Genomic DNA, 18,883 nt, shown 5'->3' on the forward strand with positions numbered 1-18,883 from the left:
GAAATATGAATACAATAAAAATAAATCTGTTTTTGGAGAATTTTTTTTAAAAACCCACAAAAAACACGTGTAAATACACACACAAGCAAGCTATATATAAACACGTAAAAAATAAATTCACCTATACAGTGAAATGTAAAGAAAAAAATAAGTCTGAAAAAAGTCATCTACTAACAAACAGCAAGTAAGAAGAGAAAAAGTTGATATCAAGGTGTCCACGAATTTGAATTCAATTTCTTTACAATGTAAAAATCCCTTAATACACTTTACAATTACAGGGAATAGAAAAACAGACATCACACAATAAATGATCAATGTTAAACTATCAATATCCATGTTCAGGAAGTGTTAAAACAACATGCAGTGAATAGCAGAGGGGTTATTTTAACTAAAAAAACAAAACAAATAAATGATAAAAAAGGAAATAAGCTTCAAACATTAAGGAAAGTTACACAACAATCAACATCTGTAGAGTCTGTCAAATTAAAAGTAAAGTTTTACCTTTTTGGCTCGAGCCGTTCCTTCCGTATCTTCGGTGTATCGGCTCGCTGTGCTCATTCTCAGTCTGAAAACTCTGGACATGAAGACGGGAGGACGAAGGACAGTCAGAGCGAACAGTGAGGGAACTTGGATTACATTTATAGTTGTGTTTACATGAGAGTTTGTGTTTCACCTCTGCGCTGGCATGTCTGCGACGTCCCGGCTTCCTCTTGACGGACTCCCCCCTCAGCTCCTCGGATGAATTGTTGTGCGGCTTTGGAGACAGAGCGCCAGACAATGAATCGCTTCCTACCAAAGGAAGAACACAATAAAGAGGTGAGCACTTCAAATCAGAAACCACACTTGAGGTACAACAATATTCTTACAGCTCCCAAATATATTTCATGCCATTTTTCAGCTTTTCTCACCAAAGCACCATTTTATCATTTTTGTTTTTCTAGGATTTTGCTACCACTATAAACCCTATATATTGTATTTTTTAGAATTAATTTACTGATATGAAAATGCTAAGCAAAAACAAAAAAATCTTCAGAGAATTTCATATGATGATGAATCCATTTAAAACGGTGAAAACAGCACGCTGCCTGCATTGTGTGTAGATGGTGACGTAGCTGTTTAATGTGAGATTAATTCATTATCAACTTTAAGATGTTTTTGATAATAAACAGATGTGAGTCACTGAGATGAAAAACGTACTTTTGAAGTACAACCCTGTTTCACAAAGATGTTGGGACGCTGTGCAAAATGTAAATAAAAACACAATGCAAGGATTTGAAAATCACCTAAACGCATATTTAATTGCAAATAGACCAAAGACAACATATACAATGTTGAAACTGAGAAATTTGTATTGTTTTATGAAATATATCTGATTATTTTGAAGTGTTCCTGAGCCCATGCAGTGATTTCCACTCCAGAATAGTGTGTTTTTAATGCAGTGCTGCCTGAGGGCCCGAAGATCACCACCATCCAATATTGGTTTCCAGCCTTGTCCCTTGTGTTCAGAGATTTCTCCAGATTCTCTGAATCTTTTAATGATATTATGAACCGTAGACGATGAAATCCACTAATTCTTTGTAGTTTTACGTTGAGGAACATTATTCTTAGATTGTTGAACTATTTTCCAACACAGTCTTTCAGAGTGGTGAACCTCTCCCCATCTTCACTGCTGAGAGACTCTGTCTCTCTGAAATCATCTTTTATACCCAATCATGTTACTGATCTGTTGCCATGGTAACCTGATTAATTGTGAGATGCTCCACCAGGTGTTTTTTTTTTTTTTTTTTTTTAATCTTTATACAACTTTTCCATCTTTGCTGATCCTGTCCCAACTTTTTTGAGACGTGTTGCTGCCATCAAATTCAAAATAAGCAGATATTTTTCATAAAACAATAACATTTCTCAGTTTCAACATTTGATATGTTGTCTTTGATCTATTTTCAATTAAATATTGGTTTATGTGATTTGCAAATCTTCACATTCTGTTTTTATTTGCATTTTACACAGCGTCCCAACTTTTCTGGAAACAGGGTTATAAAAGGTCACGTGCCAACTGAACATATTGATTTATTAATAGTGAGACTAATCACAAGTAAAAAAAAAAAACATCTCAAGACACTTTACCGTCACTCTCCAGGTCGTCGTTAAGAAACAAGCTGTCTTCTGTGGAGACGAAGCTGAAGCTGGAGTCGTCACTCTCGTCAGAGATGTAGCCCGAGGTCAGACACGGGTCGGCCATCGACCTCGTGGGACCGTTCACGCTCTTGGACTTCTGGATGGACTGGACGTACCTCGCCAAGCTCATGCCTTTACCTTGAAGACAGAGAACAGGCACACTCAAATCAGGAGTTCATTTCATTATCAGTTAAGAAATCAAATAATTCTTTCAAAGGACTTCTTGAAGAATAACGTGAACTCTTCAAATTGATTGTCTAACACCAGGAGGTCATTTATAGTCATATAAAGGAAATGTTCCTCACTGCTGCTGCAGCGTGGATTATAAGTTCTGCCTCTGTCGGCCAGCAGGGGGCTCAGCCAGCCGGCGTTCAGGCGGCCCAGCCTGAAGCCGCCCAGGCAGACGGCGCTGTTCTGGAGGTCCAGACCCAGACGGCCCAGCAGCTGGATGACCGTCGGCCCGTCACCCCTCTTCACGCTCACAGCCAGAGCCCTGCGGAGCTGCTGCTCGTGGGCACCGCGGCTGAGCAGCAGCTCCACCAGCTCCAGAGGTCCACCCCTCTCACACACCTGAAGAAGATCTCAGTATCATTATCATCACCATAACTGTTGGTTCTTCTGTCAATGAGAAGGACCGGGAATCAAAACTGAATTCCTGAAGTATCATATTGGCATTCAAACAACTCCCACTCTTCTCTATCGGACTATAAAACATCTACATGTGGCCACATGCCCATCACAAGTTACCAGAACCAAAAGTCATGTTTTCAAAATTTCAAAATCAAAAATGCCTCTTTTGTTTAACAAACAGAAAAGAAGCAGGAAGTATTTAGTATTTCTATTTGATAAATGACAAACAACTTAATTTGGTTAATTGACCAATAAAGTGATCTTCTATATTTTTCAGCATTATCCTAAAATACAAGTTTGTTGTCAGAATGTTATTCAGTATATTAAAAGATTTTTTTCCAGGGTTTGTAATCCAAAGAAATGTCCCCCTTCCTTCGGCATCAGTGTTATTTTGATTTTCAAACTCCATTTTTGGTTTGTGTTATTGTATTTTTTAAGAAACTGTGACGGTCTTGCGTAGATTTCCTAATTGTCACGTTCTCGGAGCCAGTTTGTGATGAACGTGGTGATATTTAGGCGACATGACGTTTCCAATTTTTACAGTCTTTAGTTTAGCATCTTAGCATGCTGGAATAAGTGCAGCTAAAGATAATGGGAATTCATTTTGTAGATATTTGGTCATAAGCCAAAGTGAAGGACAAAATTTTAAATTTGACCAGCTGGTGATGCTAAATTAAAAGTTATTACAAGACATCCTGTATATGACTTGTGGGGTTCCTCCTCTGGGGAACATGAATATCTTTCAAATTTCATGGCATCATCAGTCTGGACTGAAGTGATGGACCAACAAAGATGGTACCGTTCTGGATGTTTTGGAGATAATAAGCTAAAAGAACGCAGACTGATGGGAGTGAAAACACAACAGGACATGATTTAAAACGTATTTCCTGTCTCGTGTCCGGAAATGATCGTTGTGACCTCAGACCTGGTAAATGAGAGATTCCGTTTTTGTCTTCCTGTTGATGTCGGCGCCCATCTCGATCAGACACTCGGCCATCGTCGTGTTTCCGTCCCTGCAGGCCTTTTCCAGCATGCTGTAGTGTAGCTCGGAGTCGCACCACATCTTGGACAGAGCCAGGCACACCGACTTCCGCAGCTGACAGAGCAGGGAAAAACAAAGAGGTTAGCGAGGGCAGTAAGTGTCCTTCCTAAGCAGTGATTTTCCAAGAAACTTCACAACTAACAGATCAGTGACTTGTGTGGTGAATCTAAACAATCTTCAAGGATGACTGGTATGTCCTATAGTCCCACTGCGGTCGATGTTCCTGTGTGTTCACAGAGGACATGACTGCCTCCTTATCGACGGATAGAAAACACAACCCTGGATCTTTTGGAAAATAGCAACTAATATTCCTCAATAAGATTATTTAAGTTTTTCATGTTCACCATGTTACCTTGTTACCATCAGCAAATTAAGACTAAACACGCAGTCTGGATATAAAAGAGTTCGTAGCTTCCGGGTCTGTACACTTTTAATCTGAAAATCCTTTACGTCGGAGGGTCGGTGACTCACTGATGTTGTGTTGAAACCTGTTATTGTTTCTACAGTAAGTTTCATCCGTTTCACCAGGTTTCCCGTTTCCGATCCGTTCCAGAGGAGTTTGTGTTTGTAAGATTCCCTCACTGGTTTCTGATATCAAAACATTCACCCAGTTGATTCTGGGAATCGAAGCCTGACATCATTGTTGTTTTATTGCTTCCTTGAAATAGTTTCCAACCAACAGGTGATGTCACTGCTGGTTGCTGATTGGTCAAATGGACGGTAGTGTTAAAACTTACAGGGTTGATGATTTGGTCCGTCTCCTCTCTGAGGTGTTGGAAGATCTGCCTGTCAAAATCTTCCCTCTGCAGCTCAGCAGCTGCTCCCGAACAGGCGTCCAGCATCCTCAACGCCACCTGAAAACACTGTGACACGGACGGACGGGTAGACGGACGGACAGACAGACAGAGGCAGGTCCAACAGAGTAAATTAATTAATGCTGCTATGACTGGAACTAGAAAGAAGAATATGTTGGCTGACAGACATCGGTTCGATTCCCATCCACGGCTGATCTGCCCTTTGGATGTCGAGCACAACAGCTGCGTTTCAAGACTCGTGGATGGTTTCAATGCAGAGGTTAAATTCGTCGCTGTGTCACACAGTAACCAAGCTAAAGATGCTGCTTCTTCAATATATGAGGTGCAATCATGTTTCGTGACCATTGTCACGCTTGTATTCGCAGTTTCACCGAGGACCTGAAACCTGAGCAGAGAGCGCACATCAAACTTTTGGGGAACAGAAAGAAGTTGAAGGGAGCCAAATCGGTTGAGTAGGGGAAGCGGAGAGCTGCGATCGAGCTGCTGCCTGCAGGAAACGTTCACATTTTCAAAGCACTGTGTCATGTTGGAGAACCGGAGTACCACGGCGCCACACGTTGGTGCTGACAGTCTGACTCTTGGGGACCAGTTCACGGTGCACAACCCTGAAAATGTCAAAGAAAACTCCCGACCTGATCCACCAGGACGTTCTGCCCCAACACTGCCTCTAAAAACACCTCCTGGCTCACTGCTTCATTAACATTGGCTGTCTGAAAGCGTTGTCAGAGACCATATTAACAAATTTAATGCAAAATCTGATGTTTCTTCTCAGCATTTCAATTTATGTCAAGGAGCTTAGCCTAAAATAATGTACATGGGTTTCAGTGTGACGTCCAGTCATCTTTCTGCTCATTCTTTGTAAGCTGTCAAGGATGAACAGTAGATGCTAGAATAAACTGCAAGTTCAAATAAAATGAAATGTCAACTGTAAGAAACTGCAGCAGATTTAAGATTTGAAGACATTATATGTAAAACAGTCAGGTCACCTTCAGCAGCATCTCCGAGTCTTCTCTGTACTGAGTGAGCGAGGCGACCACCACGGAGGCCAGGACCGGCACGATCATCCTCGACAGCTTCTTCTTGGATACGAGGTAGTTGAGCAGGGTCAGACCCCAGTAGTGTATCTCTGGACACGTTAGTGGAAGCACAGTTCGTCCTCTTTAACACATTTTACACAATCCCAACGATGCACACGCAAGTTTGTGTACAATTTTTGTCAAACAAATGTTTCATTTTGTTTTATTTCGGTAGTTAGAGGCAGAACGATCCGATCTAATGAGCAGCGTCGGTGCAAATCAGTGTAAAGCAAATATTTCCTTTCCAATGTCATTTTAAAACAGAAACAAAAAAAAATCTAATTTGGGTTTATTGAGGTTATGAATGACAACTGTGTACCTCGTTCCTGCGGGAACATTTGTAGTGTGTGCAGCACTGTGTCTATCGCCCCCTGCTGGCACAGAAGGTCCACGGCACCGGAGCAGTCGGCCAGAGCGGACAGCACCTTCAGACCACACTTCTGGATGGTGGAGCTGCTGATGAACTGCACGCGCACGCACGCACACACACACACACACACACACACACACACACACACACACACACACACACACACACACACACACACACACACACACACACACAGCTCAATATCACATATGTATTACTGAAATGGGCCAAATATTAGGAACACCTCTCAAAATTATACGTTATCATAAAATTTTATGACTGCTCTAAAACTTTTTAAACAAAAAACAAAGTAAGGTGAATTTTACTGTATTACTTTTAGCTCAGTACATCCAATGATCTGCTATTTGAGGGTGCAGAAATGTCCATTTCTACTAAAACTGAGAATTATTTTTGACATCATAAGATAAATTAAATGGATCATCTTTTTTTTGAATAACAGAAAAAATATTCTTCATGCTTTACAGCAGCAAATAATGTAAAACTACATAAAGACTTGCTGTCCGCAGTTTACAATATACAGACGTCGTGGTGTCTGACAACACTGCTGTTATTTCTTTTCTTGTTTTTGACACAAAATATTGTCAAATAATATTGGACCTGAACAGCGACAGTGAAAAATCTCAAAAATGAATCACTGGTATTGACATTTTTTTTCTCTGAAAAATAAAACACAATCATTAATAATCTTTTATAATTGTATTTTATTCTGATATCTATTGCATTATTATGTGTTTTTCAATGTCAATCTTCAGATTTTTTTTTTCCCTTCATTTTTGTCTTTTTGTCGTTGTTCAGTTTCTGCCATAAAATTTAAGTAAAAAAAGAAAAACATGTATGTGCTGTTAAAACTTGAAGCAATTACACTTGACTGACGTGATGCCTTCTTTAGACTTTTTTAAGAGGTTGTTTTGGTCCGTGTTTCGGCAGAAGAGTACCAACGACCACATGGTTAAAAAAAACGACAACATACTTACCATTCAGTCATACCATCAACTGGCAAATTCTTTTCTGAAATTTAATTAAATGCTTCAGATTTTCTGCCTGCAGAACAACCTACTGTACAACGTCTGCAATGAATGGACGAACTGTTGTTTAATTAATGTCATGAATGAGAACTATATATACTGGAGGATTTGTACCGGGAGGATATTCTCCTTACTGAACAAAACACAGTGTCTTTGTGTTGTTTTTCAAGGTTTACCATCATTAAAATGCCCCCAAATAAGAGGAAAAGAGAAGATGTAGAGAGTTTTTCTGAACGTGTTGGTGTTGTTCGTACCCTGTTGAGAACCTCCAGGTAGAGGGTGTGAGCTCCTTCCAGCACACACTGGTTTTTCAGGACCTTCAGCGACACGTCGGCCATGTCGGGGTCTGCAACCGAGAGGCCGTGTTCCCTTAGACTTCTGTCTGGGATTTCACACACACACACACACACACACACACACACACACACACACACACACACACACACACACACACACACACACACACACACACACACACACACACACACACACACACACACACACACACACACACACAAGAAACAAGTGAAGACAAAGAGGCAAGCAGACCCGGCCGCCCTGGTTATCAATGACTAATCTGATTTCAACGGTTGGTACGCTGCTGCAGGGGCAGAGGACACTATAACCTCATTTTGATAGAAATGAAAACAGAACAAGCAGCTCCACTGAACCGGCCTCGCATTCCCCTGCTGAGCGAGAGAAGTGCGTCATTGCTCTTCATACAGCGAAAGAGAAAAGTCACGAGTGAGCAGCGGAGCAAGGAATGTGTTTCTGCCTGTGTGTGTTTGTACATTAAATATAGTGCAGGATGTTGGTGTTCACAGAGTTCTAAATACTGTAATATATATAATATATTCAGAATCTGATCATTGTCACTGGCTTTCCCGAAAGCGAGAAAAGGCGAGAAAAACTATATGTACTTTCCCTGAGATTCAATTCAATGCAAATTAGCTGCTTTTTAACCGCTGCAGAGAGCAGATTAGTTTGAGATACAGACCGTCTCATTTACTGTAAGTAAATCAGTGACATGTGGCAAGAAACCTAAAACAGTGAGCTAAATCTTAAAGCTTAGAGCTTAAATCTTACATACTGCATCATTTAAAAAAAATAAATAAATAAATTAAAAAAAAAATCCATGTAGAATTAATATTGATTGGCAGGTGATCTGTGTGATGAACATAACCCCACAGGAGGGACTCAGAAAAGACCCCTGAGTGTACCTGGGCACAGGAAGACCAAGCTGGCCTGCAGAGCCTCCAGCTGAACCTCCGGCTGGAAGTTGTGGATCTTCATGGTGCTGAGGATCTGACTCATGGCCATGTTCAACTCATCCAGACTGGCTGTCCTGCAAATACAGGAAGACTGGTTTTAATCCAACATGAAACATAAGCGAATCCACAAACACAATTATTTGGTGGAGTAATATCATATTTGAAAGGAACTTCTATAAATAGCTGGTGTTTTTACTTCTGTTCTAAAAATACAGATTTTAAAGCTTTGATTTTCTAAAACCAACAAAAATGGAAAGCGTGTTTGTCCCAACCTTCCCTGGAAGAGCAGATTTAAGAGTCTGCAGGCGCTGATGGAAACTTCCACTGAGGTTGAATGTCTCTTCATCATCTCCACCAAATTAACATGGAGGCCACTGGACAGCAGCAGAGAACGCATTTTACCTGCAAGCGAAGCAGACCCACAACATACTGTTGTTTAAGACCTTCAGCATAAACCGTCGAACACTCTACACCATCTTTTTGATGAACAATTATTTAAGCAGATATTTGCATTTAAATCTAAATAGACCAAGGTGAGAGTGAGCGTTTCTTTAGTCTCTGCACACCAGGTGTGAACACGTGCTGCTGGAGACTCACCGTTGTTTGCGAGGAGTGTGGCGATGGCGCTGGTAGCAGCTTTAAAGACACTGGGAGAGGAGGAGTGCAGCAGCATGGCCGCCATCAGCTGTCTATGAACGGGAGTCCTGAGAAACAAACCACCGTCACTACATTCGATTGTTGTCGAGTCGAATGTGTAGGAAACACGTGTGAGGTTTCATCGCTACCTTTCGTCCTGCTCCTCCTCTGATTGGTCCGCTCCAGCTCCGTGCACTAACAGACTGTGGATGGCCCAGCTCGCAGCTTCCTGAGGGCAGAGGAAGTGATTCGTACCCGTTTAAAGACTCCAAAGATTAAAACAGTAAACGGGGCTAAAAGACGATGGACTGACCTGAACTGCAGGCTCGGCAGCGTGCAGCTCCAGCGCTGTGCAGCAGTCCTCCATCCAGGCCAGACCCATGTCCTCCACCTCGCCCTTCCCCCTGTCCTCCTCCTCCTCGCCTTCCTCCAGACCCTGCTCGGCCACCGCTTTGTTCTGCACGATGGTTGCAGCTGACAGACGGAGACAGCATGGAGTCACTGCTGTGACTGCTCTGATCTAACCGTCAGCCATTTGAGGTGATGGAGGCTGTTTGAGGTCTCTTGTTGTTGAACACGACATTGTTCATTTCTGTGCTGTCTGCTAGTGATCTGGCCAAAAGCATCGTACGAGGGTAAATCAGTAGCTTCTGAGACTACTGCTCGTGGTCGTACACGGAGCAGCAGAAAGAGAACACCCTGACGAGTAACAGGTACAAATCTAAACTTCTGATCATCATCAGTTCCTGAGTTCCTGGTGTCGGTTCAGAGTTCTAGTTCTGATTTCTCCGTGAACATGACCAGAAGCTTCACGTCAGGTTTACTATCAAACTCTGGAAATCATCAACGGAGACTCTGACGATGCTTCAGGAGGTCTGAGACCACGAAGACACCATCCAGGAGACGTGTCCTTGGAGACGTTCAGGACGTCTCTGTCCAGCTCTGGAAGAAGACATCAGGACAACCAGCTGGTTTTCTTTGAGGGTCAGAGTGAAACCACAAAGCTCTGCTGGACGTTCTGAGGCGTCTGAGGACAAACGCTCACTTCTAATGACCCAAACTGTGTCGACGGCACCTGAAAACGCACAAGTTTCTCTCCCACAACAACACAATTGTCGCTCCAGCAGGTTCGTTTCCCAGAAATGTTTCACAAACTTTGATGTTCGCTCTGATAAAGTTTCAGGTGTAAAACATCCGAACGCTGCTCACAAACACGAGTGGAACTGATGATGATCAAGAGAGGACGTTTGATCCAATTCCTCGTCGGGGTTTTATCTTCCTGCTGCTCCGACCACGTCACGCTGCTGCGCTGTGATTCGTTGAAATCGGTATGCAAGTAATTATAGTTAGCATGTCGAGAATGTGCCGTTTTTACATTATTGATGTTGTGTATAAAGTTGCTATGTGAATATAGTGTGTGTGTGTGTGTGTGTGTGTGTGTGTGTGTGTGTGTGTGTGTGTGTGTGTGTGTGTGTGTGTGTGTGTGTGTGTGTGTGTGGCCTCACTGAGGTCAGCCAGGCAGGAGAGGGCGGCGGCCTGCAGCGCGGCGTTGTCGGGGAAAGTCTGACAGGCTCTCAGCGCGACTCTCTGGACGCCGTTCAGCACCAGGATGTTGTAGTAACTCTCTGTACGACGACATGAAAGAAGCACCAAACTGTTACATTTTACTCTGGTTTCCACTGTATATCCACCAAAGACGGAGTTTATTTCCTAAATTTTGAAAAAGGAAGTTACACCAACAAGCTAACTGTATTCCTTTTGTGCTCATTTTCTTTTTCTTCTCTAGTCGAATTTCAGGACCGTCTCGTATTTGACACGATGCCTCGGTCTGACCTGATGTAAACCTCCTGAACAGGCAGCAGGCCATCTCCTGCAGCTCCTCCACCTCGGGGAAGGCGTCCATGGCGGCGATGGTCGTGCTGTAGCACCGAGTGCCTCCTGACATCAACACCTCCACGTTGCTGCCTGCAGGAGGAACAGAACGGTAACTCCACCTTCGTGTTTTAGTCAGCAAAGTAAATGCTGATATTTCTAGTTTACATAACAGGAACAATAAAAAGATGTGTGGTGTGACAAGATATGATGGAAGTAGCATTCACCAAAAATAGCAATAAAAACATGAAGATAAAAATAAGCAGGGTGTCAGAGAAAGTCCGTCACAGATGAAAGAGACTGACATCTCCAAACAGCCGTGATAAATCACACAGATTGAAGTGGAAAAGATGGTCGTGACCGAGGCGTTGTCATGTCCCCTTTCCCCTTTTCATGTCCAGTTCTGCTTTCTGAGAATAAATCATGCCGCTAATTCAGACTCTCACTTCTTTGTGGTATATTTGTACTTTCATCCTTTTAATAATAATACAAAAAGTAATATGTCAGCTGCTCTATTTGGCCTGATAGTAGAGATCTCTTGTGCTTGTTGTTTTTAGAGTTTGCATCAACTTCATAGCAACAACATGTATATTTGAAGCATCGTCTGCCGTCGTGGCTGCAATTTATTGGACAAATTCCTCCAAAATCTTCACTCCAGTAATGATAGAAGTCCCGACAGACGTGGATGTAAACTGCAGCCTGACCGGTCGGCGGAGACGTTCATTTATTATGAATACGAAGATTAAAATAATGACAAATATTTCATAATGTTAGATTTTACACAGCTAATATGCCGGTATTGTGTGTGATATCTTTCCTCCCTTTTAATGTATTCCATCTTAGATGATGGGACAAACTCACATTCAGCCTTTTTGTCCTAATTTTGACAGACTGTAATTTTTCTGATAAACTTCCTGCATTCGGGTAATTCCATTTGGTGTTCCCAAAAAAACATTAAAAGTACATTTTCATGGAAATGTCTGCAGACGCCAACGCAATTATCTGTTGCATGTATAACAGCAAACACAAAACATAGAGCGTTCAGTCAAGGGGCTGCTGTGTTCCTCACTACGAGGGACTTTCCATGAAGAGCTGTATTCCTGTCGCACAAACAACTGTTGTGACAACACCTTTCTTGCCGTTTGAGGTATAATCTGATTGATATTACAGTGACATCATTTTCAGCCACACCACCAGACCATGTGAGATCAATAAGAGGTCGTCATGTTGTGTGTGCTGCCTTCGTGGTCACCAAGCTTGAAGCTTTAGTAGCATTAGTGGAGTGAAAGCACGCATTCACGATCCCCTCGACAGAAAGACACAGACATCCATCAGGATTCAAACCAAACCTCTTTTACTGCTCCCTCACTGTACCAGTTACCTTTAAAGACATGGAAGTGACATAGTAATGATATGAAATAAGAGATTAGTTGGATTCAGAGCATCACTAATCAGGTTTTAGGAACACTTTACAGGGTGCAATCAGACCGACCAGCGATAATGAACCTTTGTGACTAATTATTCTGAGTTATGTTGCTTTATCAACATCAGCAAGATCTGCAATTTCAACATTGACTTGCAAGTTGAGCAGAAAAGAGTGCAACCAGGAGGCTTTTCTTTGACATTCAACACCAATGTAACAAACGACACCTTTTCTTTACCTTTTCTACGTTATAAACATGCTTGTTGTGTAATCAGGTCTTACTGGGACGAGCCAGAGGCAGCAGCACTTTCAGAACCTGCACCAGCAGCTCCGAGCTGTCGGGGAACTTCTGCAGAGCTGCCAGAACCACAACATGATCCTGGTTCTCCACAAACTCCACAAGGTGCTCATCACTCACTGGAAACACAGATACAGGAAAAGAGAAGATCAGAAACTTTGTGAGCAGAATGAGATGGTTAACATGCTGAAATGACGTGTGCATGCTCAGGTAGATGCTAACGGCACCATTAGTCTGAACCCGAGTGCAGCCGAGGTTAAACACATGAAAGTTGAGTCAAATCTGAACCTTGTGGAGCCATGAAGCTGAAAAAAAAAATCGAATAAACTGCCAATTTACAGATGATAAACCAAAGATAAACTGTTTCTGTTCAGGGAACAACGTGGACTTTACTCTTGAATCACACTCATCACAAACGTTATACCATTTCCGTGCTAGACGTAAGAAAATAAATATAGTAGAACTTCCGAGCCTCAGAGGAGCAGAAATAGACCGTTAAGCTACTGTACAGTATATTTTCTAGAGTGAAAGTTATGACACAGAACCAGAAATACATAAAACACGCTGCATTAGGACAGCAGAGGCTGCAGCTGCCTTCGAATGTTTAGCAAAAAAGAGAATTGATATTTCTCTACATGCCGGTATTCGGTCAGTGTGTCTTCTTCTCACCTTGCTCCAGAAGCAGCTGCAGAGCTGCACAGCCTTGGAGCTGCAGCTCCTCACTGGTGGGAAACGTCTTCATCGCCTGCACCACCAGGCCAAACACGTCCTCGTCCTCCTCCAGCACCAACAAAGGAGTCATGTCTACGTCGCAAAGCACACAAATACAAAAGTAAAGTACAATCTAATGTTTTGCATCCAGTAATTTTATCTTATACCTGATGATTCTAGCTCATATAACGTATTAATACGGAAGATTTTAATTTGAATAAATGTGTTTGGATTTTTGAGAAGACTAAAAAGCTGCAGTTGCTGCTTCTCGCCGTAGGTGGCGCCAAAGAGAACAAAACGGAGATCCTCAAGATTTTACCTTCAATTCAACACACTTTTCTTATCAGTCAAGTAAATCAACTAAAGTAAATGGGTGAGGCAATATTCAATACTTTAGAACATAATTTCATATTCTTTTTAAACTCATGTATTTTGGTGCCACCTATGGATAATTGTGATATTTACAGATTTTTTTTTTGTTACATAACTGCATATTTGATAAGTGACTGTATTCTAACAAATGCTGATATGATATTATGTAAACATTTTCTCATGAATGTTTCGTCACTATCAGAAGCAGGAAGTCTTTGGCTTTCTTTGATTCCTGTTCCTGGTGGTGCACTGAGTCCACCGACTCCACTCTCAGACAAACGCAGATTCTTTTCTCAGCAGCGTCACATCACGCAAAGCAAACACGACTAATGTTAGATTAGAAGTGAGAGTACGCAGAGAGGTCATTTAAAGAAAGAGCTCTAAAAATAGAGGTTTGGAAGAGGGAACCCCCAAATACCAGACGAGGAGGACACATCCACACACAAAAACGATTTATAGTCGGTTAATGAAACCCTACTGGGTTTTTTTTGTTTTACTTTATAGATTTTTATTTTAATATATATACTTTTGAAGCCTTGCTGTCCTGATCAAATACTCTAATAAGATGTAGAATCACTGTTAATATCACAAACTGTGACCAGGACTTTAGTATAAAGTCACAATAAGGGAATTAAATTGACTCTACGAGATCTTTTGTTCCCGGTGTACCTGATCTGAGCAGCAGCGCCAGGGCTCGCAGTCCAACCATGCTCACTCGACAGTCGGCGCTGTACTGAGACAACACCTTCAGGATCTGCCTGGAGAAACACACCAGGACGAGCCAAAGTTTAACCAGAGCATCAGCCAAGTCAGTTCAAGAGTTTTACCATCTGCAAGCAACGAAAAAAACCTCACAGAAAGTGGGTTCAGATATTGAATATTTCTGAATATTTTCAGAGTAGTCGCTGATTTAGTGACTTGAATGTCATTAGGATAAAAAAAAACTATTTCTAACACACACACACACTAGAAATTAGATTTATTTATTTTTTATTCTTGGGGTCTGTGACGATCTCAAGGAGTAAAAAACATTCCCTCCATATACGCCGAATATACGGTATATGACATTTTTTTGTTAATGATGCCCAAAATGTGCTTATCAAACACTTTTGACAATTGTGACAAAGGAGGATATTTTACAGTTTACTGTCCGCAATGAAACAGAATTTAATAATTATAAATAACTAATATAAAATCAACACTCACAAATAGAACAATTTCTAATTCCCATAATTCCCATATCAGCCAACTTATACACTGATACTGATTCATCATTCAAACTGAAATCTGGATTGTTTGGACAGATGTTAGCCAGTCGTTAAAACTAATATTTTGTGATCCGATATTTTGTGTCGAGGTCTTTGACACGTGGTCGTTAAAATCTATAAACTAGAGGAGAAATGGTCCAAATTCACGATGAACACATGAATGCAACCTTACTGAGTTTCCACTCAACATAAAGCTGTGACATGTATTCAAAGAAATTCTTACTACTAAAGATTATGCCATTAAATTACTATACAAATTCTTATGATTTTTGTTATTAAAATATCAAATGTTTTGTAGTTCTTTAAACTGCTGAGGTTTTTAATCGTATTTTAGGGACAACTGTAACAGCACCATTTTTTTGTAAAGTATAAAAATGTTGGTTTTAATAAATGACTTCATGCTTTCTGCTTTATGTAATCTGGACAACTATACTGGTGTGATGAAGTCATCAACTCCCGGAGTATGACATGACAATATTCATTTATTTACGCTCAACCAATCAGAGAGCATTAACCCCTCGCCTGCACCTACTGGTGCACCGCCAGCACCTCCCACTCCTTAGCTGCCTGCAGAGGTCGGGTCAGCTGCTCCAGCGTTTTGGGGCATATCTCAATCAGCTGACAGAGCAACGACCAGCCCACCTGTGGGAAGAAGAACACGTCATTTATTTAAAAACAGTCAATCGATGAGCATAAACCAGAAAATTAACAATTCCTCCATATGTAAAACAGAACAAAGAGACCGAGCTGCGGTCCAACTCCTTGTGAAAATGCACTTTAACCTGCAGATGCTTTGGGTTACATGTGAAAACGAGTCTGTTATGACCGAGTCTCACAATCGGACCGTCGGCGTGTGTCATGCTACAACCTGAAACTGATAAAGCTGCAATATACAGCAGTCACAAGACGCTATAAACACGCTGAGCCGGGCGAGGACATGCCAGCCGTGGAGGACTTTTTAACTGCACAGAGCTGCAAAAAATGAAAGCTCACGATGGCCGCTTTTGTTGCATAGAACAACACGATGCTGATGCAAAATGAAAAGCAAAGCAAATGAAAAGGTACCTGCTGGACTCCTCTGCTGCTGATGTAGGATGACAGCACCAACATGAGGGGGACGTGCACGTCTTTGTCTTCAAACAGTTCGGCTGCTGCAACAAAGAGCGACAGAGAAGAAGACGTTTTCACCCTAGTTTCTATTTTTAAATGTACAACAATGCTCGGAGAGCAGAAGCAGCAACGATCCCGTTGTAGCTGCAAGGCTGGTTGTGTTTCACTGATTTCCAAAGGCCGTCAAAATGAGTCGGAGAGATGAAAACACGTGAATAAGAGAGGGAAAAGAAATCAAATGAATTTAATAGACACATTTAATTCTGTGGAGACATGAAGAGGAATACGAGTTCGGATAAATCACTCAGATATTCCATCGCATAAAACAAAGCAAATCCTTTTTTTCTCTTGATTAATTAATAAATCAAGTGTGTATTCAGGTAGAAGAAGGAAGCGTTAACGATGCATTGAGAGTAGTTCAGGTGCATCATAATCTACAATATAACAGTTTGCATGCGTTTCATATCTTTAGCAGCAAAGAAAAGAAGCACAATAAATAACATGACATTTGTTCATGAATAGAGTGTAACGGGATATTTTCTCACTGTGGTACTATTTTAGACATTTAATTTTAGACATGGTCAAAGGATCGTATGCCTGTTGACGGTGGGGAATGTACATTTACAACATTTAAGTATTTGTACTTTACTTGCGTATTTCCAATTTATGTAACTTCATAAGTTAAATCTCAGTGGGAAAATCTTGTAATTGGTGATTTTGAATTGGAATTTTTCTGATAAACTGAAGGATCAAATGTTCCTTATAATATCAATACTGTTTAAGCTAAATAAACTACTTTAAAACCCACATGGAGTCACTGGAAAATGATTTTTTTGGAGCTTGTAAACTTTTTAGTGGTTCTTCTAGAACAGAAACAATACAGACACATGATAATGTTATAGAAAATGATGCATTACTGGAGATTAAAGTAACAAACAGTGCATAATGTAGTTCAAAGTAAAAGTATATACTAAAATGCAGATGAGTAAATATATAACAGTAAAACACTGCATAGTGTGTACTTCAACTTTTGACACTTAAAGTACATTTCGTTATTAATAAAACGTGCTTTTACTTTTAAATGCAGGACTTTAGTTGAAGGAGTGTCCCCATGCTGGTCCTTCACCGGCACCGCGGCCTCGTCTGAAGGACCAGCAGGGGGACAGCAGTGTTTCCTACCGTAGTCGGTGTGCGCCAGGAACAGCAGGTCCTGGATGATCTGAATCAGGGTGCACAGCTGTCGGTCCTCCTGAGGAGTCCTCAGCCTCACCAGCAGCTTCCTCAGCCTCTCCTCCAGCTCCTCTCTGTGAACCATGATCTCCGAACGGCTGTTTTCCAGCTGACGACCCGACGTGCGCGGAGGTTAGCCGGCGGAGGGCTTCGAGCGGCCGCGCTGCGAGCTACGGTCCTACGGGGAGACACGACCTAACTTCCGCGGTCATATCTCGACACAACATGACCGAGTCTGATCATTCACACCATGACAGGAGCTCCGGTAGTCAGAGGAAGGTGTCCGATTAGGGAAGCTGTCGGGTGTCGCGCAGCTTCGGTTCCGGCGTTGACATCACGGTCCTCGGCTAACTCTTCCTCCGGCTGACGCGCTGTTCCTGTTTGCGGAGTCGAGAAGACTTTCGGTTGTTTGTGTGTGAAACAGCCGGCGGGTCCTCGGGCAGGCAGGTCCTCTGACGGGCGGGTCCTCGGGCAGGTCCTCTGACAGGCGGGTCCTCTGACCGGTAGGTCCTCTGACGGGCAGGTCCTCTGACAGGCAGGTCCTCTGACGGGCGGCTCGCTGCTTCTCTCCGGTCACATCACGTGACTTCGGCCGGAGAAACAAAACAAACTTCCGTTGAAGAGAAGTGGAGCTGGAGGAAGATGCGCGCGCAGCACGACGACTCAACGTGCGCAGCGCGTGCGCGTCATGTCGTCGGTACAGTTAACGCAGATTAAATGATCTCAAACTAGACTTTGAAGTGTCGAGTGGCTCCTCCTCCTCCACCACCTCCTCCTCCACCTCCTCCTCCTCCCACCTCCACCACCTCCACCACCACCTCCACCACCTCCTCCTCCACCACCGACCTGAACTGTGCTCCTCCTCCTGCACCAGTTCAAGGAGCTGGTTGTCACCGACCTGAACTGTGCTCCTCCTCCTGCACCAGTTCAAGGAGCTGGTTGTCACCGACCTGAACTGTGCTCCTCCTCCTCCTCCAGTTCACGGAGCTGGTTGTCACCGGCCTGAACTGTGCTCCTCCTCCTGCACCAGTTCAAGGAGCTGGTTGTGACCGACCTGAACTGTGCTCCTCCTCCTGCACCAGTTCACGGAGCTGGTTGTCACCGACCTGAACTGTGCTCCTCCTCCTGCACCAGTTCAAGGAGCTGGTTGTGACCGACCTGAACTGTGCTCCTCCTCCTGCACCAGTTCAAGGAGCTGGTTGTCACCGACCTGAACTGTGCTCCTCCTCCTGCACCAGTTCAAGGAGCTGGTTGTCACAGACCGACCTGAACTGTGCTCCTCCTCCTGCACCAGTTCACGGAGCTGGTTGTCACCTCCTCCTCCTGCACCTGAACTGTGCTCCTCCTCCTGCACCAGCACCAGTTCACGGAGCTGGTTGTGTCACCGGCCTGAACTGTGCTCCTCCTCCTGCTCCAGTTCACGGAGCTGGTTGAGCTGTGTTGTTCACGGAGCTGGTTGACCGACCTGAACTGTGCTCCTCCTCCTGCACCAGTTCACTGGTTGAGCTGGTTGTGACCGACCTGAACTGTGCTCCTCC

The 18,883-nt window shown here is 42.8% G+C and overlaps 1 protein-coding gene across 4 annotated transcripts in view; it reads right to left on the reverse strand.

Annotated features, from left to right (window-relative positions):
- lrrk2 (leucine-rich repeat kinase 2) overlaps positions 1-17,755 on the reverse strand; it is a 37,911-nt gene extending 20,156 nt beyond the window's left edge. For 3 of the 4 annotated variants that reach the window (XM_069714474.1, XM_069714473.1, XM_069714472.1), the window contains exons 1-22: positions 17,295-17,755; positions 16,071-16,156; positions 15,538-15,647; positions 14,407-14,495; positions 13,324-13,458; positions 12,639-12,773; positions 10,895-11,026; positions 10,567-10,686; positions 9,375-9,535; positions 9,211-9,290; positions 9,023-9,129; positions 8,698-8,827; positions 8,375-8,499; positions 7,409-7,536; positions 6,058-6,202; positions 5,649-5,788; positions 4,585-4,710; positions 3,731-3,901; positions 2,481-2,745; positions 2,125-2,313; positions 674-789; positions 502-574 (exon numbers count right to left, since the gene is read on the reverse strand). In XM_069714474.1, the coding sequence (XP_069570575.1) occupies positions 502-574; positions 674-789; positions 2,125-2,313; positions 2,481-2,745; positions 3,731-3,901; positions 4,585-4,710; positions 5,649-5,788; positions 6,058-6,202; positions 7,409-7,536; positions 8,375-8,499; positions 8,698-8,827; positions 9,023-9,129; positions 9,211-9,290; positions 9,375-9,535; positions 10,567-10,686; positions 10,895-11,026; positions 12,639-12,773; positions 13,324-13,458; positions 14,407-14,495; positions 15,538-15,647; positions 16,071-16,156; positions 17,295-17,430 (2,899 nt within the window). In that variant the 5' untranslated portion in view covers positions 17,431-17,755. The remainder of the gene's footprint in view (positions 1-501; positions 575-673; positions 790-2,124; positions 2,314-2,480; positions 2,746-3,730; positions 3,902-4,584; positions 4,711-5,648; positions 5,789-6,057; positions 6,203-7,408; positions 7,537-8,374; positions 8,500-8,697; positions 8,828-9,022; positions 9,130-9,210; positions 9,291-9,374; positions 9,536-10,566; positions 10,687-10,894; positions 11,027-12,638; positions 12,774-13,323; positions 13,459-14,406; positions 14,496-15,537; positions 15,648-16,070; positions 16,157-17,294) is intronic. The other variant, XM_069714475.1, reaches the window with a different exon arrangement.
- Positions 17,756-18,883: the final 1,128 nt, after the last annotated feature.

Source organism: Brachyistius frenatus, unplaced genomic scaffold, assembly GCF_029030835.1.
Source record: "Brachyistius frenatus isolate BFR_SWC_R1_liver_20210118 unplaced genomic scaffold, ASM2903083v1 Contig_131, whole genome shotgun sequence".
Lineage (NCBI taxonomy): Eukaryota > Metazoa > Chordata > Actinopteri > Embiotocidae > Brachyistius > Brachyistius frenatus.